The sequence below is a fragment of the Oncorhynchus kisutch genome, linkage group LG18 (genome assembly GCF_002021735.2).
Source record: "Oncorhynchus kisutch isolate 150728-3 linkage group LG18, Okis_V2, whole genome shotgun sequence".
In the NCBI taxonomy this organism is placed as follows: domain Eukaryota; kingdom Metazoa; phylum Chordata; class Actinopteri; order Salmoniformes; family Salmonidae; genus Oncorhynchus; species Oncorhynchus kisutch.
The window spans coordinates 55,848,809-55,873,536 of record NC_034191.2 but is presented as its reverse complement, the minus strand read 5'-3'; the positions used below and the strand labels follow the sequence as shown (position 1 = coordinate 55,873,536).

The 24,728-nt window shown below is 40.0% G+C and overlaps 1 protein-coding gene across 2 annotated transcripts in view; it reads right to left on the bottom strand.

The window, feature by feature from the left end:
• The window catches only part of LOC109909554 (cadherin-18), a 363,038-nt gene that overhangs the window by 155,751 nt on the left and 182,559 nt on the right, over window positions 1–24,728 (bottom strand). For both annotated transcript variants that reach the window (XM_031796728.1, XM_020508571.2), the window contains one exon: window positions 22,095–22,684. In XM_031796728.1, coding sequence (XP_031652588.1) covers window positions 22,095–22,331 — 237 coding nt within the window. In that variant the 5' untranslated portion in view covers window positions 22,332–22,684. The remainder of the gene's footprint in view (window positions 1–22,094; window positions 22,685–24,728) is intronic.

Here is a 24,728-nt window from a genome sequence, read left to right as displayed (position 1 = left end):
ATCTTCAAGTGCAGTCTCAAAAACCATCAAGCTCTATGGTGAAACAGGCTCTCATGAGGACTGCCACAGAAAAGGAAGACCCAGAGTTACCTCTGCTGCAGTAGAAAAGTTCATTAGAGTTACCAGCCTCAAAAGCTGCAGCCCAAATAAATGCTTCACATAGTCACCAATAAGAAGAAGAGACTTGCTTGGGTCAAGAAACACGAGCAATGGACATTAGACCGGTGGAAATCTGTCATTTGGTCTGATGAGTCCAAATGTGCGATTTTTGGTTCCAACCACAGTGTCTTTGTGAGACGCAGAGTAAGTGAACGGATTATCTCTGTAGAAAACTTGAAAATAAAAGAGAGCCACACACTCTAGGAGCTCAGATGCAAAAATGTAGTACCAACGTTTCGACAGCCAAGCTGTCTTCATCAGGGTATCAATGATGAAGACAGCTTGGCTGTCGAAACGTTGGTAAATTACATTTTTGCATCTGAGCTCCTAGAGTGTGCGGCTCTCTTTTATTTTCAAGTTTTCTACTCCGCTAGCCAGCACCTCGCCTAAATAGGTGTGCGTTTCTTTTTCTTCTAGATCACTCCAATACATTGACTTTGTTGTCCTTAAGCCACTTTGCCACAAATGTAAAAGTTTGCTTGGGGTGGTTCATTTTTCAAATATTTAAATATTCAAATATTTTTCAAATATTGGAGTGACCATCACAAAGACCCGACCTCAATCCTATAGAGAATTTGTGGGCAGAACTGAAAAAGCATGTGCGAGCAAGGAGGTCTACAGACCTGACTCAGTTACACCAGCTCTGTCAGGAACTTATTGTGGGAAGCATGTGGAAGGCTACCCGAAACGTTTGACCCAAGTTAAAGAATTTAAAGGCAATGCTACCAAATACTAATTGAGTCTATGTAAACTTCTGACCCACTGGGAATGTGATGAAAGAAACAAAAGCTGAAATAAATCATTCTCTATACTATTATTCTGAAATTTCACATTCTTAAAATAAAGTGGTGATCCTATCTGACCTAAGACACAGAATTTTTACTAGGATTAAATGTCAGGACTTGTGAAAAACTGAGTTTAAATGTATTTGGCTACGGTGTATGTAAACTTCCGACTTCAACTGTACACACTGCCGTTCAGAAGATTGGGGTCACTTTGAAATATCTTTATTTTTGAAAGAAAAGCACATTTGTTATCCATTAAAATAACATCAAACTAATCAGAAATACAGTGTAGACATTGTTAATGTTGTAAATGACTATTGTATCGTAATAGGGTTTTCTAATGATCAATTAGCCTTTTCAAATGATAAACATGGATTAGCTAACACAACGTGCCATTGGAACACAGGAGTGATGGTTGCTGACAATGGGCCTCTGTACGCCTATGTAGATATTCCATAAAAAAATCTGCCGTTTCCAGCTACACTAGTCATTGACAACATTAACATCGTCAACACTCTATTTCTGATCAATCTGAGGTTATTTTAATGGACAAAAAAAAAAGTTTCTTTAAAAAACAGGGACATTTCCAAGTGACCCCAAACTTTTGAATGGTAGCGTAAATATAAATACTGGTGGGTATAGACAGTATTGACGGTATATTAATAGAAAAGGTGTGTACAGTTATATAGGATGTGCCATAACTAGAATACAGTATATACATATAAAGTTGTTAAACAGCATGTAAACATTATTAAAGTTACCTATGTTCAATGACTATGTACAGTACGTAGGGAAAGCATTTCAGGGCAGGGTTCTGCGTGGAGGCCGGCTAGTGGTGATTGTTTAACAGTCTGATGGCCTGGATATAGAAGCTGTTTATCAGTCTCTCTGTGCCAGTTCTCTGTCCCAGCTGGGTGAACAGGCCGTGGCTCGGATGGTTGAGGTTCTTATTGATCTTCTTGGCCTTCCTGTGACTCTGGGGGCTGTAGATGTACAGGGGCAGGCAGTTTTTTTTTTAAGGATCCCCATTAGCTGCTGTCACTCTTCCTGGGGTCCAGCAGCATTAAGGCAGCTATACAAAATGATAAATATTACATGACATTACATTTCATAACACTTTTCACAACACATTAAGTGTGTGCCCTCAGGCCACAGCCTACTACCACATACACTGTATCTACAATTCGAAATCCATGTGTACGTGTTTTCAGAGTGCGTGTCTTATCATGTGTATATGTAAGCGTTTGTCTGTGCCTGAGTGTGTGTGTCTTCCCAGTCCCCACTGTTCCATAAGGTATTTTTAAAAATGTTTTTTAAATCTAATTTTGCTGCTTGCATCAGTTACTTGATGTGGAATAGAGTTCCATGAAGTCATGGCTCTATGTAGTCTGTTCTGGGCTTTGGGATTGTGAAGAGACCTCTGGTGGCATGTCTTGTGGGGTATGCATGGGTGTCCGAGTGCTAGTAGTTTAAACAGACAGCTCGGTGCATTCAGCATGTCAATACTTCTTACAAAAGCAAGTAGTGATAAAGTCAATCTCTCCTCTACTTTGAGCCATGAGAGATTGGCATGCGTATTATGAATGTTAGCACTCCGTGTACATTTAAGGGCCAGCTGTGCTGCCCTTTTCTCAGCCAATTGTAATTGTAATCCCTCTTAGGAAAGTGTACACCCGATGGTGCGTTGGACTGACCACAGAACCCTCTGTAGAGCCCTGCTGTTGCGGACGGTGCAAATTCCATACCAGGCAGTGAGACAGCCCGACAGGATGCTCTCAATGGTGCATCTGTAGAATTTTACAAGGGGCTTAGGGGTCAAGCCAAATTTCTTCAGCCTCCTCTCCTGAAGAGGCGCTGTTGCACTTTTTTCAACACACTGTCTGTATGAAGAGACAGTTTCAGGTCGTCAGTCCTGTGCACGATGGGGAACTTGACGCTTTTGACCGTCTCCACTTCGGCTCCTTTGTTTTGTTGACATTGAGGGAGAGGTTATTCCTGGCACCACTCAGCCATGACTCTCACCTCCTCCCTGTAGGCTGTCTCGTCATTGAAGGTAATCAGGCCTACCAATGTTGTGTGGCCAGCAAACTTGAGTTGGAGACATGCGTGGCCACGCAGTCATGAGTGAAAAGGGAGTACAGGAGGGGGCTGAGCACGCACCCCTGTGAGGCTCCCGTTTCGAGGATCAGCGTGGCGGAGGTGTTGTTGCCTACCTTCACCACTATGGGTAGGCCTGTCAGGTAGTCCAGGACCCAGTTGCACAGGGAGGGGTTCAGACCCAGGGCCCCGAGCTTAGTAAAGAGCTTGGTGTTGAAGGCTTAACTTCTGCTATATGTCGGAAATGTATAGGGCAGCGCAATTGCGATTGATTCCTCTGTGGATCTGTTTGAGCGGTATGTGAATTGTAGTGTGTTGGGGTTCGTTTCCTTGTTCCTTGTCAATCATTGGCTCATTGGTGAAATTAGCATTATGACAATAACTTTAATCAAATCATTCAAAACATGTATTATTGCAATTGCAGACAGAAGTTGACACCAGGAACATAGCATGTTATTTTATCAAACCCGAAGTCCAGCCCTAGTGATGTCACTGCCTATGTCATTATCTTTTACTGATGAGACCAAAACCATGCCTAACAACACTAAAACTCTTGTTTATATAGCTATCTAAACTTAGCAGTAAATGTCCAAGTTGATTTATCGTGGAATGTCTGACTAATCTCTTATCTCTTACACTCCCTGCAGAGTTCTGTCTTCACAGTCACACATTTCTCAGAGGGGTCTCTTTATAAGAGGCAAAGAGACCAGAGAACAACTGTGGAACAATACTGAACCTCTATAATGAATATATATTGTGTAGTCTAGGACCCTATAAATGTAAGGAGGGCGGGGTCTTATAATGTAAGGAGGGTGGGGTCTTATAACCCCTCCCCTTCTGTTATTATAACATAAGCACAATCAATTATTATAATACATCCGACATTTGGTTCTCCACCCATGCATGTAGCCTACAGGCTTTTTAATTGACTCCACGCATAGGCACATTTGATCTCGCACGCTCAACACAAGAGAGCAGAGGTAGTCCACTGAACTTGAAGCAGAATTAGCCTACTAGAATTTGTGAATGGTGTGACAGGTGCTTTAAAAACCCATTACAGTCCTGTCTTAGCAAGGGGTTCAGGGGGGGTTCAACTAAGTTATACGGAATTGTTTAAGGTCATATCAAGGATAATTTAGCTATTTGATTTATAATTTTAAGACCCCTTAAAGTATATATTTTTTCATGAATATTAAAAAATAATTAACTAATATATATTTTTTTTAAATGTGAAGGAAGTTTGTTCTGAAGTAACTGTCCTATATCTGATAGATATATGAAAGATATCTTTTTAACATGTATTGAAACCCTTATTTTTGTCACTAAACAGTCTCCATATATACTGTACTTCCATTCATTTTTTCAACTGGTACATTCAGGGAACATTCAGACATTATTGGGGGGCGTCCTAGAGCAAAACGGAGAACATCATCGTGTCCGTGAGAGTCTCATAGTAGTTTGTAGATGCATCCAGCGCAAAACCCCTGTCACTTTCTGACCTTAGTTCCTTTTTTATGTCTTTGTGTTAGTTTGGTCAGGGCGTGAGTTGGGGTGGGTAGTCTATGTTCTTTTTTCTATGTTGTATTTCTGTGTTTGGCCTGGTATGGTTCTCAATCAGACGCAGCTGTCGATCGGTGTCTCTGATTGAGATTCATACTTAGGTAGCCTGTTTTCCCCATTTTGGTTGTGGGTGATTGTTTTCTGTTTAGTGTATGTCACCTTACAGAACTGTTTCGTTTCTTCCATTTCACTTTGTTATTTTGTTTTGTGCGTTCAGTCAATAAATTATGACGAACACTTACCACGCTGCATATTGGTCCGATCCTTCTTACTCTTCCTCAGATGAAGAAGAGATTCGTTACAACCCCAGGTGCACTGAAAGGCTGAGAAAAATCAATACACAACTATGGATGCATGACACACACACAAGCAGGTGGTGTTTCAGGAATCTGGGAAGTGGTTTACACTTGTGAGTGCACATAACCTAACTGTAACTGGGTTTAGAGTTTTGTAAAAACCAACTCTTGGAGGATTGTTTTTTTTTTGTATTAAAAACGGTGAATGACTCGAGCTGTGACAGTGTATTTTTTGTTCTGTTCTAAATTACCACTCAATGTGTAATGAGCATTCAGAACCCAGCAAGCTCTCAGCTCAGCTCCTTTGCAAAGCATGGGTGCAAAAAAAGCAATTTAACTAAAACCCTTGCTTCACTTTTTTCCACTGTAGCATTAAATATAAGACAGTTGCCTGATTCTGTCACAGCACAAACCATTTATAGCGGTATGAATAAAACATTTAGGTACCTTTTCTTAGAGGTTGGCATTTTGCTCTACAAATTAAAGGTCCCGAACAGTCATTCTAATTCCCTTGTAAAACAGACTTTTGACGGACTAAACTATCACCCATCATTTTTGTTTTGGATAGTAATGCTCAAAATTCGTTTTTTCATCGCTAGCTACCTGGAAGTTTGAAAAGACAGGCTGAGTGGGCTGGGAGTTTATATTCATGAGCTCACCTTGACTGACTGCTCTTTAAAATGCCTATGTCAAGCAACTTAGATGCAGTGTTGCAGTACAATCATCTTGAACCAATTTGGTGATACACAAACCAACTCAAATGACATTGAAATTGCATCAATGATGTCCCAAACAAATTCATAGTTCTCCCGTTGATGATGTGGTTCAGATCAGATCAGTTCAGATCAGTTCAGTTCAGATCAGCACTGACGGATGTGTTGACTTGACAACTAACTGCGAGCCATTAACTAGCTAACACCAGACACAGATAAAAGGGGAAACATATACTGTAGACATTATTGAAACATATACATATACTGTATCTTTGCCATAGATGAATTAAACTTTTAATTATATTTTCTGACACCATACAGTACCATTTTGGCACCAGTAGAGCAGCTGTTTAGCTATTTAAACCACGCCCCTTCTGCAAACACACCTTCTCCGATGTTGGTTACAAGATGGTACTTATTTAAATTAGGTAAGAGAATATCATGTTACCATTGGTGTATTAAAATGAGAGCGTTAGGGTGATCTCACCCTATCCCTATAATCTTGCCTCCTTAATCCAAGTGTTTGATACAGAGGGGACCAGTTACTTCATGATGAAAGTTTATCAATGTAGAAGCAGTCATTTTTTCTAATTTGTTCTTCATACTTGGATCTGGTTTCATGCAAGTTCATAAAAAATATGTAACTTTTTAGGCCACCCAACCAAATTCACATAGAAATGTTTCTCATAGATATGTAATTCTCATTCTTATTCTCCAGTCTTCATTGAAAGCAAGTCTAAGAAGCGGTAGATCTGTTCTATGTGCACTATTTCTATGCTTCCGGTTATTTGAGTTTAGTTTTGCAACTTTTACATTCGGTTTTGTACACCACCTTCAAACAGCTGACAATACAATATATTTAATTTTATGGGAAATATATTTCATAGCGGTTTAGATGGTACAATGATTATCTTCACTATACTTGCTTGTTTTGTCACATAAACTGAAATAAGGCGGAGCGATTTCTGCATAGTGCATCTTTAAATACATGCCTCCTGAAAGTAACATGAATAAAATCCCAACTGATGGTTAAATGAACCCATATCAGTTCAAAGGCGTGGCCTATTGGTGGCATATCTTTCGGATAGTTATTTCTGGCTAACCATGAGAGTAGATGTCATTCATGTTCATCATTTTGAGTTTGTACACTGCAAATAAAATGTAGTCAATAGTTTTGCACATTGCTTTACATGACATGACATGACGTCTTGCCTTTTGTGCTGTTATCTGTGCCAAATAATGTTTGTACCATGCTGTGTTGTCATGTGTTTCTCCCATGCTATGTTGTTGTCTTAGGTCTCTCTTTATGTAGTGTTGTTTCTCTTGACGTGTTTTGTCCTATATTTTCATTCAATTTATTTGAATTCCCAGTCCCTGTCCCCACAGGAGGCCTTTTGGTATACATTTTACAACATTTGAATCTTATTTAAGTGGTAACTATTGCAAAATGCATAGGAACTTAGGGAGCTCATACTCTTATGTAAACTTTATTAATTGTCCAACATCAGTACCCAACGTGTGAACAATAGAACGGAACAGGTTAACTGGAATGACATTTACTCGCACGGGTGGCCAAAACTAACTAGCGGAAAGCCACACCCCTACTAAGCCATGCCTACAGTCTTCTGATCTGACCTGGTGGTTCATAGCTCAATAACCCAGCATCAACAACCCAATTTGAAGGGTTGTATGTGACCCAACTGGATGGGTGAAAATAACCCAACATGTTACATGTGTTCTGCCTAATACTTACACAAATTGGGTTGTTTTAATTCAGCATTTTTTGGGGTGTAGAGAGAGTAGGGGCATATGGGTGTGGAAATGCAATTGAAGACTTGTTTTAGAATGGGCATTGTCATACAGCAGAATAGCATACTATTAATAACTAGTGTAACAACATCAGGGCACCGTGTGGCTTTCCCTGGGTGACATGAACACATCCAAACCTCCCCCTGGGCCTGTGGGCGTCTTCCTGTCTGCTTCTCAAATAGCACACTATTTGTTATATAGTTCACTATATAAGAAAATGGTGTCATTTGAGACGCAGCCACCCGTCTCACTGTACATATCAGCACAAGGCCAGTCCCTTACCTTGTATTTCTCTCTCTCTCACTTACACAGACCTGTAATTTCCCAAATGCATGGGTCCCCAGAGAAGTGTCACTGGGGATTATACTACACACCACAAGTGGATTAGGGACACAGTTTGACAGACTGGCTTCCACACTCACTCATTCAAATTCTGAAGTAGTTCTGCAATGTGTGCACATATGGATCCCACTACCACGTGTGTGCGTCCGTGTGCGCGTATTGGGGTACAAGCTCCGAGACAGCTTGTACCCCAAGCCAGAACACTGCTAAACAGTCATAAGACTGCTAAATAGTTAATTAAATGGTAACCTGGACTATCGTCATTGAGTCTATCTTGCACTGACTCTATACACACCCATTACGGAAAAACCACATGTGAAATTTCCATGTGGCTTCGGAACACTTCACATGTGATGATAAATCACATAAAGATTCACAGGTGATGCCCTGCAAATAAAAATCTGTCATAAGGATGTCCCCGGAATGTCAAGAAGTTGCAGTCTTTTCAAATATTTGACATACATGATAACATTGTGTTTTATTTTATTTATACACTAATTATTCATATTATTCATTATTATGTCTTTGATTTGAACTCTCAACCTCTTGGTTCACAGCATTCTGATCTTCCTGCTATGCCACCATGGCTGTGTAAATAACTGATTTTACATTGAAGTCCAAAGTGTAGGAATCCATGTAAATCTGTTAAAAATACTCCCAAGAGAAACCATTATATTTATCATAGTGATTCAGGTGTAACATTAAAACAAAATAATATGCCCCACCAACATTAAACAACTATACAGTAAGCACTCAAATTGCTGAAATAGTAAATGAAATCAATGATGAGAGAATAGTCAGATGAACTGATAACTAAAATAGCAGTGCAGTTGAAAAACCCCACTCACATATTGACACACACAGACGCAAGCACACCACCATGCACATATGCATAAGCACACACACACACATTTCATTGTGTTACAGCCTGAAAATCATTTTGTGTCACTGGCCTACACACAATAACTCATAATGTTAAAGTGGAATAGTGTTTTAAGAAATGTTTACAAATTAATAAAAAATGTTAAGCTGAAATGTCGAGTCAGTAAATATTCAACCCCTTTGTTATGGCAAGCCTAAAAAAGTTTAGGAGTAAAAATGTGCTTAACACATCACATAATAAGTTGCATTGACTCTGAGTGCAATAGTCTTTATTAACATGATTTTTGAATGTCTACCCCATCTCTTTACCCCACACATAAGTCCCTCAGTCGAGCAGTAAATTTCAAACACAGATTCAGCCACAAGGACCAGGGAGGTAATATCCCTTTGAGCATGGTAAAGTTATTAATTACACTTTGGATGGTGTATCAATAGACCCAGTCATTACAAGATACAGGCGTCCTTCCTAACTCAGTTGTCGGAGAGTAAGGAAACTGCTCAAGGATTTCATCATGAGGCCAATGGTGACTTTAAAACAGTACAGAGTTTAATGGCTGTGATTGGAGAAAACTGAGAATATATCAACAACATTGTAGATACTACACAATTCTAACTTAAATGACAGAGAGAAAAGAATAAAGAATAAAAATATTCCAAAACATGCATCCTGTTTGCACTCAAGTAAATCTGCAAAACATGTGGCAAAGAAATGTAGTTTATGTCCTGAATACAAAGTGTTATGTTTGGAACATGTCCAAAACAACACCACTGACTACCACTACCACTTTTCTAGGGAGTTTTTTTTATAAAAAGAAAGGAATAGAGCAAAGCACAGTTAAAATCCTAGAGGAAACCGTGGTTCAGTATGCTTTCCAACAGACACTGGGAGACAAATTCATATTTCAGCAGGACAATAAAATAAACACAAGGCCAAATATACACAGGAGTTTCTTACCAAGATGGCATTGAATGTTCATGAGTGGCCTAGTTACAGTTTTGACTTAAATAGGCTTGACAATCTATGGCAAGACATGAAAATGGCTTGCTAGCAATGATCAACAACCAACTTGACACTGCTTGAAGAATTTTAAAGAGAATAATATGCAAATATTGTACAATCCAGGTGAGCAAAGCTCTTAGAGACTTACCCAGAAATACTCACAGCTGCAATCACTACCAAAAATGATTCTAATATGTATTGAATATGTATTGACTCAGGTGTGAATACTTATGTACATTTATTATTTCTGTATTTAATTTTCAAAATATTTGCAACAATTTCTAAAAGCATATTTTCACTTTGTCATTATGAGGTATTGTGTGTAGATGGGTGAGAGAAAAATATATACTATTTAATCTATTTTGAATTCAAGCTATAGCAACAAAATGTTGAATAAGCCAAGGGGTATGAATACTTTCTGAAGCCACTACACACACACACTTTCACATTCATCACATGCTTCTGCTAATCTGTACTTCCTTCTTGCTTTTATTATTATCCATTCTGATGCCAAATCACTTTACGTTGCCTTTGTGTACATATCTACTTCAAATACCTCGTACCCCTCCACACTGATCTGGTACTTGTACTTCCTGTATATAGCTTAATTCTTGTGTATATATATATATATATATATATATATATATATATATATATATATATATATTACCTCTTGTGTTACCATTTTAAATGTGTATTGTTTATGGCATCTTTGGGAAGGGCTCGTAAGCAAGCATTTCACAGTAAAGTCTACAGTCGTTGTATTTGGCACATCTGACTAATACAATTTAATTTGTGTCTGTGTATGTGTGTGTGGCTAAGAGATACAGATGAGCGCCCACAGAGTAATTCTGAATTCTCACCATGTCGGGTTGGGTTGCATTATGTTTCTCCCATTTTTACTAAACCAGTGAATGAAATGCAGTGCAATTAGTGTTATACTCTATGAATACTATTACTTCACCTGCACATATTGGAGGGTACTGTGTACACCGTGTGTATCAAACATTAGGAACACCTTCCTAATATTGAGTTGCAACCCGCCCTTCCCTTTTGCCCTGAGAACAGCCTCAATTTGTCGGGGCATGAACTCTTCAAGGTGTTGAATGCGTTCCACAGGGCTGGATGTCGTTTGGGTGGTGGATCATTCTTGATACACACGGGAAACTGTTGAGTGTGAAAAATCCAGCAGCGTGCAGTTCTTGACACAAACAGGTACACGTAAGACCTACTACTATACCCAGTTCAAAGGCACTTAAATCTTTTGTCTTGCCCATTCACCCTAAGAATGGTACACATACACAATCCATGTCTCAATTGTCTCAAGGCTTAAACATCCTTCATAAACCTGTCTCCTCCCCTTCACCTGCACGGATTGAAGTGGATTTAACAAGTGACATCAATAAGGGATCATAGCTTTCACCTGGATTCATCTGGTCATGGAAAGAGCAGGTGTTCTTAATGTTTTATATACTCAGTGTAAAATGTCCTAATAGTTGGTTGCACTGGTGATTTGATGTGTTACACTTCATTAAAATAAATATTGTACAGTATTTATTCTCATGATTTTCAAAAGTATTTATTTTAAGCAATTTAAAACACACAACAAAAAAGCATGGGCACGGTTCGACATTAAAAACAAACCTGCCAATTTCTTCAGGGGAAACCTCCTCCCGTTCCTTCATTGCTGCTTGCTAGTGTCTGCAATTTTTGTCAAGCGCAGTGACGAGAACAATATAGTGTTTGAATGTGAAGGATTAATCCTCCTCTCTTGGCTTAATTAGGGGTCATTCAGTCTCCTAGCCACATTAAGACATGGCACAGCAATCCTGCAGCCTCATAATTAAATGTTGCCCAGTTTCTCTCCAGCCATCAAGACACTTCATCATCTCTCTCCATCCAAATGTGGTGTGTCAAATTAATTCCTTAAAGTACAGTATAATATACTGTACATATGTCCAGTGTTCCAGATGTTTTATGAATTATTACTTCAAATTAATTACAATATGAATTAAATAGATATCATTCACAAAAAATAAGGAACTATGTTAAAAAGCAGCTTTTCTTTGTGCCCGATCTTGATATTTTACGACAGACCAGAGTGGTTTGGGCTCACAAACACAACATATTAACTGGGGGCACGGCGGCAGACTCCGGCTGCACCAACTCAAATTGGATGAATGGATTGAATTCAGGATTTGTAAATTATTGAGGGAACTACTATGGCACTTTACTATTACAGCAACAAATGCAGGCTGATTATTTCACAGGGGTGAGTTGTTTTTGTCCTATGTTCCTGATATTTTTGTTGTTAGCTACCTATCTAGCTAGTTAGGTCGTCATGAAGTAGCTAGCTAGCTACTACCTCTACCTACATCAGTCAACAACAGCCAACTAGGTTTCCTCTTGACATAAAATGTTTAGCAACAAACCACATGATTTAAATTAGAATGGCGAGATGGTTGTTGTGTAGGATCTGCTTTGACTTGCTTTCTTGTTGGCTCACCAACTAGCTCATGATAACTCATGTTAGCATGCTAATGTTAGCTAACTGCTTCTAAAGAGCCTCTTACAAACCACAAATCTTACAAACCACATAATTTCAAATAGAAGTGACTGGCAAGACGGTTGTTGCATAGGCTTTGTCCTTTTGATAAAAACAGCTGTGGATAGCTTGGCTTGCTAGCTACTTTGCACTTGTGCTGTAAGCTCGTTTCTCCCCAAGTCTAGAAAAAGATTGTTCTCCCCAACGGAGAATGAGGAAAAATGGAAAAAGCTGCTGGACAAATCACATAATGATGTCATTATCCAAGCAAATTTGTTTGAGATGGGGTTTTTGAAGTGTTTTTTTTTCTTCTTCTAATGTGTATGCTTTGGCCACAAATACTGTATGAATATAGGATGAGTCAACAACATTATTTGGGTCAACAGAATATGAGTTAACAGAATATTAACTTTTAAAAGTGAGATTTTCACTGCAGACAGAGTAAGGATGACCTGTTTTCGTTTGTTTTCATCATCATGCATGTGTCCGAAATGGCATCCTATTGCCTATATAATGCACTACCTTTGACCAGGGCCCTGTACAAAAGTTGTCCACTATGAAGGGAATCGGGTGTCATTTGGGACGCACCCCATCACAATTCCCTCTACTGTAGAATATGAGGGATGGAGAGACGTGGCCAATATCAACTCAGCATGATAGCGACAGCAAGCCAATCAAAGTCTTCAAATGATGAGCAGCAGCTGTATTAAATGTTAATATAATCCATGAAAGTAATTATTCTCTCATGTAATTAGTGGCAACTGATACACTGCCATTATACAATGTTGCCGTTTCAATAAGGATGTTCTCTACGCTAATATCCTTGTACTACTCCAGGTAGTCAGCTGTAATAATACAGACAGAACCACAGAAAAAAGCTGAGAGAATGTTTTGGTGGCACCTTGGGAATGTTGTGGTTCACTCATGCATTTTATAACCTTAGCTTCAGCATGTTTCATCAATAAATAACACCTATAAGGATTCGTTTTTCCCTGCTCTGTCAAAACCACTACCCAGGCATCTGTGATAAAGCCATGCCTTCTGTAGCACACTGTTGTCATCACGGTGATTATAACAAACTTAGTGGTGATGGTGAGTAATAACATTAAGAAGGATATTAGAGGGGTTTAGTGTTTTCTTTCCATCCCTCTATGTTGTCTCTCTGGACTGCTTTCTTTTTTTGTTGTATTTCTCTATTCCACATCATGCTCCCTCCTATGTATTGAAATACAGACATATGCGCATGCAGTCAGAGGGAGAGGAGTGATCTGCCTCCCTCGTTCTTTCTGAGTGCCGGTCGAAGGGATTAGCTTCTGCCCGAGTGCCTAGAATAATGATCACTGCAGCGGAGAAACACATTTCCACATTCCAGGAGATAAGGGGGCAGGCAATCTGCAAGCAGAGGACTTATTAACCAGTTTCCAGTGGCCCATTGTGTAACTAACAGAAAAATCATCACAGCGACCGCAGACCAGACTTGCTGGGTTGGTCTTGTCCTCCGAGCATGAGGATAGGACCACTAGTCATCTCTGGTACCTGCCTCAGTCTTTGTGACACCCATATGTCTGTGACAGTCTGAGCCCATGGCTGGTATGACATGCAGCTCAGACCAGCCACAGGTCTCAGAGTGGTGTGGCAGAAAAAAGTAAGGGGCCTGTATGTTTGATATGGGCCATGACGGGACCAGAGTTTTTCTAATCAGGTCACGTTTTAAAAGATCTGATGGAAAAACTCCTTGCCTTGGGAATGATGAAAACCTTGTCAAACTGCAGCAACCGTGCACTTGTTCATATGAATTATATTTTAAATAAGGACTAGGGGGGTTTCCTATACACAGAAACAGAGAAAGTAACATGATTGGACAATAAAACTCACAGGGCTGACCTTGCTTTATGCTGGTTTGTATCATGTAGTCCTGCCCTATGCAACTGTAGGCCTAATAAAACATTAACTCACAGTCTATGCTAGCTATTGTGTTTATTGATTAATTTCAGTTAATGATTTTTGATCAAAAAAGTCTGTTGTCTAGTCAGCCCAAGTTTGAATATAAACCAAATTTGATCCTAATCACATTTTCTTACAAACTAATGGGCTATAAATACACATTGTTACTCCTTTGTTACACTGGCCAGAGGGACAGGGTGCATAGTAGGCTAGACTATGCAGGTACTTTTGTTAGTAGCCTACAGTTGATCAGACCAAAGAATTGTCTCGTTTCCATGCAATGAAACATGTCGGATCGCTAATGCTTTGGTGTATTTACTGCTACGAAGCAAATTGGTAAAAATAACAGCCCTTTGGCCCTCTTTTTTTGCCAATATATTTGATTAAATAAAATAAAATGTGATTTAAAAGTGCTGTGGCAAATGTTGCCACGCCACACGTTTTCCAGCGGCCCTGGCTCAGATGTACTGCTACAAAAGGCCCACAGTCACAGTAGATATCGTGTACATAAATAAGTGACTTTATTCTGTTACCCTTGATAGTTTTTTTATGGAGGCTATATGTATTTCATAAATTGTAAAATAAATTCAATTCAATCCACACTAACTATGTAATCAAAAGCCATTTCAACATGGACGTTACGTAGTATATGAAAATCCAGGATATTCAAAATAGTATGATAAAGGCGGAGGTTTACATACACCTTAGCCAAATACATTTAACCTCAATTTTTCACAATTCCCTGACATTTAATCCTAGTAAACATTCCCTGTCTTAGGTCACATCGGATCACCACTTTATTTAAAAAATGTGAAATGTCAGAATAATAGTGAGAATGATTTATTTCAGCTTTTATTGCTTTCATCACATTCCCAGTGGGTCAGAAGTTTACATATACTCAATTAATATTTGGTAGCATTGCCTTTAAATTGTTTAACTTGGGTCAAACGTTTAAGGGTAGCCTTCCACAAGCTTCCCACAATAAGTTGGGTGCATTTTGGCCTATTCCTCCTGACAGAGCTGGTGTAACTGAGTCAGATTTGTAGGTCTCCTTGCTCGCACACACTTTTTTTTCAGTTCTGCCCACAAATTGTCAATAGGATTGAGGTCAGGGCTTTGTGTTGGCCACTCCAATACCATGACTGTGTTGTCCTTAAACCTCTTGAAGCTAGGGGGCACTATGTGTCTGTTTGGAAAAATAACGTTCCAAAAGTAAACAGCCTATTTCTCAGGACCAGATGCTAGAATATGCATATAATTGACAGATTAGGATAGAAAAAACTCTAAAGTTTCCAAAACTGTCAAAATATTGTCTGCGAGTATAACAGAACTGATATTGCAGGCGAAACCCTGAGAAAAATCAAACCAGGAATTGGCTTCTATTTCGAAAACTCCATGTACCATAGCCTCCCATTGCTCCATTTAAAGGGATATCAACCAGATTAATTTTCCTATCGCTTCCTCAAGGTGTCAGTCTTCAGACATAGTTTCAGGCTTTTATTTTAAAAATGAGCCAGAATGATAACATCGCGTCTGTCACGCCCTGGTCTAAGTATTTTGTGTTTTTCTTCATGTATTGGGTCAGGCCAGGGTGTGGCATGGAGTTTTTGTATTGTGGTGTGTTTTGTCTTGGGGTTTTGGTGTGTATGTATTTGGGATTGTAGCTAGTGGGGTTATCTAGCAAAGTCTATGGCTGTCTGGAGTGGTTCTCAATCAGAGGCAGGTGCTTATCGTTGTCTCTGATTGGGAACCATATTTAGGCAGCCATATTCTTTGAGTTTGTCGTGGGTGATTGTCCTTAGTGTCTTTGTTCCTGTCTTTAGTTGACAAGTATAGGCTGTTTCGGTTTTCATTACATTTATTGTTTTGTAGTGTTTTGTGTTTATTTGTATTTACGTTTGTTTTCATTAAACATGGATCGCAATCTACATGCTGCAGTTTGGTCCGACTCTCCTTCAACACACCTAGAAAGCCGTTACAGCGTCAAGTGGTCACATGAGTTTTGCTCCTGCAACAGAGTTTGGATAGGTATTGCTTTTCCCTCTCCTACTGTGAAAGACATTTGCAGTTGATAGGATTGATTATAAAAAAACGTTTGACATGTTTCTGTGGACATTACGGATATTATTTGGAATTTGTCTGCGTTGTCGTGACCACAATTTCCTGTGGATTTCTGAACATAATGCGCCAAACAAACAGAGGTATTTTGGATATAAAAATTATCTTTGTGGAACAAAAGGAACATTTGATGTGTAACTGGGAGTCTTGCGAGTGAAAACATCCTTAGATCATCAAAGGTAAAAGATTAATTTGATTGCTTTTCTGATTTTCGTGACCAAGCTACCTGATGCTAAGTGTATTTAATGTTTTGTCATGCGATTGATAAACTTACACAAATGCTTGGATTGTTTTCACTGTAAAGCATAATTTCAAAATCTGAGATGACAGGTGGATTAAGCAATTTTGCCACAACTTTGGAAGTGTGCTTGGGGTTATTGTCCATTTGGAAGACCCATTTGCGACCAAGCTTAAACTTCCTGACTGATGTCTTTAGATGTTTCTTGAATATATCCATATAATTTTCCTACCTCATGACGCCATCTATTTTGTGAAGTGCACCAGTCCCTCCTGCAGCAAAGCACCCCCACAACATGATGCTGCCACCCTCGTGCTTCATGGTTGGGATGGTGTTCTTCGGCTTGCAAGCCGCTTGATGGTCATTATGGCCAAACAGTTATATTTTTGTTTCATCAGACCAGAGGACATTTCTCCAAAAAGTACAATCCCCATGTGCAGTTGCAAAATGTAGTCTGTCTTTTTTATGGCGGTTTTGGAGCATTGACTTCTCCCCTGCTGAGCGGCCTTTCAGGTTATTCCGATACAAGACTCGTTTTACTGTGGATATAGATACTTTTGTACCTGTTTCCTCCAACATCTTCACAAGGTCCTTTGCTGATGTTCTGGGATTGATTTGAACTTTTCGCACCAAAGTACGTTCATCTCTAGGAGACAGAAGGTGTCTCCTCCCTGAGGGCAATGACGGCTGCGTGGTCCCATGGTGTTTATACTTGCGTACTATTGTTTGTACAGATGAACGTGGTACCAGAGGTCTATAATCTTTTGATTCTCCCATGATGTCAAGCGAAAAGGCACTGAGTTTGAAGGAAGGCCTTGAAATACATCCACAGGTACACCTCCAATTGACTCAAATGATGTCAAAATAGCCTATCAGAAGCTTCTAAAGCCATGACATAATTTTATGGAATTTTCCAAGCTGTTTAAAGGCACAGTCAACTTAGTGTATGTAAACTTCTGATACACTGGCATTGTGATACAGTGAATTATAAGTGAAATATTAAGTCTAACAAAGTAGATGTCCCTAACCAACTTGCCAAACTATATATTGTTAACAAGAAATTTGTGGAGTGGTTGAAAAACAAGTTTTAATGACTCCAACCTAAGTGTATGTAAACTTTCAACTTCAACTGTATGTTATGTTTGGTATGGTAAGTATTAATTTGTGGATGTCCATCACCCATTTCGTATGATGTGTTATGCTCGATATGCTCACTTCAAGGCAAGCAACACTGAACCATGCGTGAAAGCACCAGCTGTTCCGGACAACTGTATGATCGCGCACTCTGTAGCTGATGTAGGAAGACTTTAAACCGGAATAACATTCACAAGGCCGCAGGGCCAGATGGATTACCAGGATGTGTACTCAGAGCATGAGATGTCCAGCTGGCAAGTGTCTTCACTGACATTTTCAACCTCACTGTGGCCCAGTCTGTAAAACTTACATGTTACAAACAAAACACCATAGTTCCTGTGCCTAAGAACAACAAGGTAACCGGTCTAAAAGATTACCGCTCTGTATCACTCACATCTGTATCCATGTAATCCTTTGAAAAGCTGGTCGTATCAACACCATCATACCAGAATCCCTGGATCCACTCCAATTTACATACCTCCCCGACAGATCCACAGATGAAGCAATCTCTATTGCACTTCACACTGCCCTTTCCCACCTGGACAAAAGGAACACCTATGTGAGAATGCTGTTCATTGACTACAGATCAGCGTTCAATGCCCGCTCATCACTAAGGACCCTGGGACTGATCACCTCCCTCTGCAACTCGATTCTGGCCTTCATGACAAGCTGCCTCCAGGTGGTGAGGGTAGTCAACAACACATCCCGCATGCTGACCCTCAACGGGGGGGCTCAGGGGTGAGTGCTCCTCATGGGTGAGTGCTCAGTCCCCTCCTGTACTCCCTTTTCACCCACGGCTGCATGCCCGCGCACAACTCTAACAAAATCATTAAGTTTGGCGACAACATGACTGTGATAGCCTGATCACCGACGATGATGAGACTATTGGGGCGGCAGCGGCAGCGTAGCCTAGTGGTTAGAGCGTTGGGCTAGTAACCGGAAGGTTGTGAGTTCAAACCCCCGAGCTGACAAGGTACAAATCTGTCGTTCTGCCCCTGAACAGGCAGTTAACCCACTGTTCCCAGGCCGTCATTGAAAATAAGAATTTGTTCTTAACTGACTTGCCTGGTTAAATAAAGGTTAAAAAAAAAAAAGAAAAAAAAAAAAATTGGGAGGAGGTCAGAGACCTGGCAGTGTGGTGTTAGGACAACAACTTCTCACTCAATGTTGGAAAGACAAAGGAGATTATCGAATGCACCCCCATTCACATCGACGGGGCTATAGTGGAGCGGGTTGAGAGCTTCAAGTTTCTCAGTGTCCATAACTAAGAACCTATCATGGTCCAAAGTGCATGACAATGCCTCTTCCTCCTTAGGAGGCTGAAAAGATTTGGCATGGGCCCTCAGATCCTCAAAAGGTTATACAGATGCACCATTGAGAGAATCTTGACTGGCTGTATCACTGCTTGGTGTGGCAACTGCTCGGCATCTGACCACAAGGCACTACAGAGGGTAGTGCGTACAGCACAGTACATCACTAGGGCCAAACTCCATTTCATCCAGGAACTCTATACCATGCGGTGTCAAAGGAACACACCAAAAAAGACTCCAGCCACCCAAGTCATAGACTGTTCTCTCTGCTACCACATGGCTAGCGGTACCGGAGCACCAAGCCTGGGACCAAAAGGCACCTGAACAGCTTCCGTTGGGTAGGTGGCTCGGTTGCTAACGTTAGCTAGACTAGGACTTTAGGTTAAGGTTAGGGGAAGGGTAAGCTAATATGCTAAGTACTTGCAAAGTAGCTCAAAAGTAGTAAGTTGTTGCAAATTTCTAATTAGCTAAAATGCTAAAGTTGTCCCCAATGAGAACATTTGGATTGCTAGATGTTAGCATGATATGTCTACCCTTCCACCCCGACCAACCACCCTCTAGTTTTTTTGCCATAAGTAACCTTATGTAACCATACCAAATGTAAGAAATTATACTAATTTGAGTGTCCTGGATTTTCATTTACTGTGTTACGTCTAGTTTATGAGACCAGCCCGGCCAATTATGGGTCACCTGTGGTACATACCTTGGGAAAGAAACAGGAATTTCTCATGATCTTATGTGAGGTTAATGTGATAACGTGACAATTTAGTTATAATTTTATCCGATTATTCTCTCATTGATTTCATTTCTTGGACACTGTGCTATCTAACCTCCAAACGAGCTTCAATGCCATACAACACTCCTTCCGTGGCCTCTAACTGCTCTTAAACGCTAGTAAAACCAAATGCATGCTTTTCAACCATTCGCTACCTGCACAGGCACGCCCGACTAGCATCACCACCCTGGATGGTTCCGACTTAGAATATGTGGACATCTATAAGTACCTAGGTGTCTGGCTAGACTGCAAACTCTCCTTCCAGACTCATATCAAACATCTCCAATCTAAAATCAAATCTAGAGTCGGCTTTCTATTCCGCAACAAAGCCTCCTTCACTCACGGCGCCAAACTTACCCTAGTAAAACTGACTATCCTACCGATCCTCGACTTCAGCGATGTCATCTACAAAATAGCTTCCAATACTCTACTCAGCAAACTGGATGCAGTTTATCACAGTGCCATCCGTTTTGTTACTAAAGCACCTTATACCACCCACCACTGCGACCTGTATGCTCTAGTCGGCTGGCCCTCGCTACATATTCGTCGCCAGACCCACTGGCTCCAGGTCATCTGTAAGTCCATGCTAGGTAAAGCTCCGCCTTATCTCAGTTCACTGGTCACGATGGCAACACCCACCCGTAGCACGCGCTCCAGCAGGTGTATCTCACTGATCATCCCTAAAGCCAACACCTCATTTGGCCGCCTTTCGTTCCAGTTCTCTGCTGCCTGTGACTGGAACGAATTGCAAAAAAAGTTGGCGACTTTTATCTCCCTCACCAACTTCAAACATCTGCTATCTGAGCAGCTAACCGATCGCTGCAGCTGTACATAGTCTATCGGTAAATAGCCCACCCAATTTGACCTACCTCATCCCCATACTGTTTATATTTATTTACTTTTCTGCTCTTTTGCACACCAGTATCTCTACCTGTACATGACCATCTGATCATTTATCACTCCAGTGTTAATCTGCAAAATTGTAATTATTCGCCTACCTCCTCATGCCTTTTGCACACAATGTATATAGAGTCTCTTTTTTTTCTACTGTGTTATTGACTTGTTAATTGTTTTCTCCATGTGTAACTCTGTTGTCTGTTCACACTGCTATGCTTTATCTTGGCCAGGTCGCAGTTTTAAATGAGAACTTGTTCTCAACTCGCCTACCTGGTTAAATAAAGGTGAAATAAAAAAATAAAAAAAACTTATTTCAGCAATTTCAATGTTTTCTGTATAGTTGTCTAATGTTGGTGGGGCATATTATTCTGTTTTAATGTCACTCTTGAATCACTATGATAAATATAATGTTTTTCTTGAGTGTATTTTTAACGAAGCTGAGATTTATTGTACATTGAAGTCCAAAGTGTAGGAATAAAAGTGAAAATCTATTATTGGCATAGACATGGTGGTGTAGCAGGAAGATCGGAATACCATCAACCAAGAGTTTGTGAGTTAAAATCCCAGGTGAGGGCATATCGAATAATAATTACTGCGTAAATTAATATGTAATCAAGTGTGTCAAATATGTAAGTTGAAAACACTGTGACTGCGTGACATTCTTATGACAAAGTTTTGTTTGCAGGGCATCACCTGTGAAATTTCTTGTGACATCACATGTGAAGTGAACTAAAACCACATGGTTTCACATTTTGTGCACAACGTGGACATTTCACATGTGAAATCATGTGTTTTTTTTGGTAAGGATTGGTTTGATTTTGTACTATGCTTAATTAAAACAAAGAACAAGCTATTTTCACAATTGAATGTCACATCCCTTAACAGATAGCCGAAAGTGACAGACTAAGATGATCTAAGGGGAGCTTGTTGATTAATCCTGCATAAAACATAAGACATTATCATGAGAAGAACTTGGACAGCGTAGACCTCTTTTCTCTACAAAATATACCCAAGTGAGATTTGTTGTGCATCCCAAAAGTCACTCTATTCCCTACACAGTGCACCACTTTTGACCAGAGCCCTATTGGCCCTGGTTAAAATGATTGTGCTATGTATGGAGTAGGGTGCAATTTGGAACATAGCCTCGGCTTCTACATCATTAGACAGAATAAAAGCACCTGGAATACCAACAAGGCAAGTCACATTAATAATCAAAGCTGTACCTGCCACAATGCATTTCCAACACACAAGACTGCCGAGCAGAAAAACAGAGTATTTGTCAAAAAGGGCTCCCTTTTCCATAAGTGGTGCACTACTTTTGACCATGGCTCGGGGCTCTGGTCAAAGGTAATGCATTATGTAGGGCATAGGGTGCCATTTGGGACACAAGTCAGAGCCAAGGAGTCAAATATCCTTGTAATGAAAAAGTGGTTGTTTACAAGCATCTAAATTCAAGCCATGAAGTACTGTGAAGTAAGATAAAACAATACCTTTCCCACATATTGAGCATCTGGTCCAATGTGTTCTTCTAAAACAAAGAATTGGTTCCAGATCCAGCCACGTTTAGGTCTGTGGTGCACTTCCGTCTCGCCATTGGCCAGTTTGGTCTGGTTCTTTGTGATGGGCACTTTGGATGTTGGGACATGATGGCTAACCCCATAGCACCTCTGGAGAAAGCAGAGGCAGACCAGTACGGGACAGAGACAGAAGATCGTGGATATCCTCATGGTGTTTCCTCAGTATGTTTGTAAATATATCCCAGTGTTTTTTGTGCTACGTTTGAAAGTTCTCCCACCACCGCCGTCGCCACCACCACCGGCCACGCCTGCAGCCTCACGTGGCTTGCAGTCTCAACAGAAGGACGAGGGTGGCACTAAATCCAAACTGGGGAAGACCCTGTCCGGGTTACAGTAGATCCTCTAAGGCTCATGGCCTAGCCGTCTGTTGAGTAGAATCAAGGCAAGCTTCATTTACATTATGGAGCAGCCAGGGAGGGTCTGGAGAAACACACGGATGGATTATGGCTTTTGTTTAGTTTTACCAGAAACTGGAGTTGATTATGGCGACCATTTTGTGTTTCCTGGAAGAGAAAAAGAGAGAGAGAAGGATGTATTACATTTTTTTAGTTTTAACTTATTTAATCTCCTAAAAATGTGTAGGAGCTGGCAATAATAATACTTGACACAGAGGGAAAGCATTTTAAATAGATGTCTTTGAATACAGAAAAGATGCCACTATCAGATGCCACTATCCTTACATTTAGTTCGGAGAACACGAAACACATTTCTGGTGAGTTTAGGACTCTTACCGTGACCTTATTGGTTATTTAAGTGTATAGATGACATGTATGTATATTTATTTTTCCCATGCCCATGTTCAGTGACAGGTGCATGATAATGGTCTATTGTAAATCAAAACTAATTTCACTCATATTATTTAGTATATGTAAAGACAACATTACATTAAGAATAGTCTGATGAGTGACAATATTAGCCTATCACTTGTGAACGATGTATTATCACTTGTGAATGATGCTCAGTGTGTGCTGTAAGGCAAGACATTTTTCAAATCATAGTTGCACACCTCATATAGCCTAGCCAAAAGCCAAATACTGTAGCTTCTTGAAATTAAGGACATTAATTAATCTGCTTTACAACCGCTAATTGGTTGAATTTTGGAACATTCACACTTATAGCCTACTGCCATGTGCGCATTGCTGTGCTTATGTGAAGAAATAGCCTAATAGTTCGTTAACATTTTAAGGTAACTGTTCTGATCTGTTGCATCAGCCTTTTAAAGTTTTTTTTGATTCGAGAGGTTGTATTAATTTGGGGTCTATCGCATCCCACAACTGTCCCAGTGTATGTTTGGAAAATGTATTTCTTGCACAGAAGGATAAGTTGAATAGGTCAACTTTTGTACTGTGGGGGATAGTAGATTGACATAGGCCAGTGCTTTTGCTTTTCATTAGGCCTACTCATTTTAATGGCTGACAAAAAAGTAGGCTAAATGTGGACAGTTCTAACATCTTCAATATGCACCTGGAAATTTGATGAGGGACGCAAGCAGTTGCATCCCCGACATGTTGGTCTTCACTTGTAGATTAATTCTTAGCTGTGAGAAGGACCAGATCATGTGACGGGCATTGGCTAATAAGAATTGAGACATAGAGCACCATGTAAGTGAGAGATGCTTCGGTGCACGCCAGCCGGGAGAAGGGAATTATAATTCTTATATTCAGCCCAATGGCATAACGGCCATTTTGGCCACAAAAGGCCTGGATTTTTTTTTGGGGGGGGCATTACAGTCTCACAAGGGACATTGGCCAATAAGAATTGAGATATCATAGAGAGCCATGTAAGTGAGAGGTGCTTCGGAGAACAGCACCCTGGAATTATAATTATTATATTCAGCACAATGGCACACGTTTGTATGACAACTAACGTTGCATAAATAACTCTAAATTAAGCATATAGGAGGACCTGTTTCTTTGTTATTTACTCAAAACTTTATATTTCCTTGGGAATCTTTCAGAGAAAATATACTTTCGATTTTATTCAGCTATGTTCAATTGTATTCTACATACTATAAAATAATACTAAAATAATTCCACAGAACTCTAAGCAAATGTTGTTTGCTAAATGAACTAGTGAAGCCCACAACCATATCAGGGCCTAACATAAGGACAACTCAGAGTATTCTATTCTGTTCTTCTGAAATAGACTACATTTTCTTCATGTCATGTTTCTTTAGACCTGTCTAAAATAAATCACTATCACTTATTGTGATAGTGTAGGCTACGTTAAATAGATTTATTCAACTTTTAAAAATGATGTTCCAAAAGTTCTACATCAGTGGCTTGTAGGCTATGGGTGGATGCCAGGTGATGCTAAAAATGTTTATGTTAATTACCGGTCAATTATCGGGAGACCTGCAGTTATTTGCTTGACAACTTTCATGACTACCACAACCCTAGGTGACTTGTTCAATTATTCAAAGGTTGTCTGTGCCGGTGAGGTCACAGAAATGGTTTGCATCCCAAATAGAACTTTAGTGCACTACTATTGACCAAACCTATATGGAACCTGGTAAAAGTAGTATACTATATAGGGAATAGGGTGCCA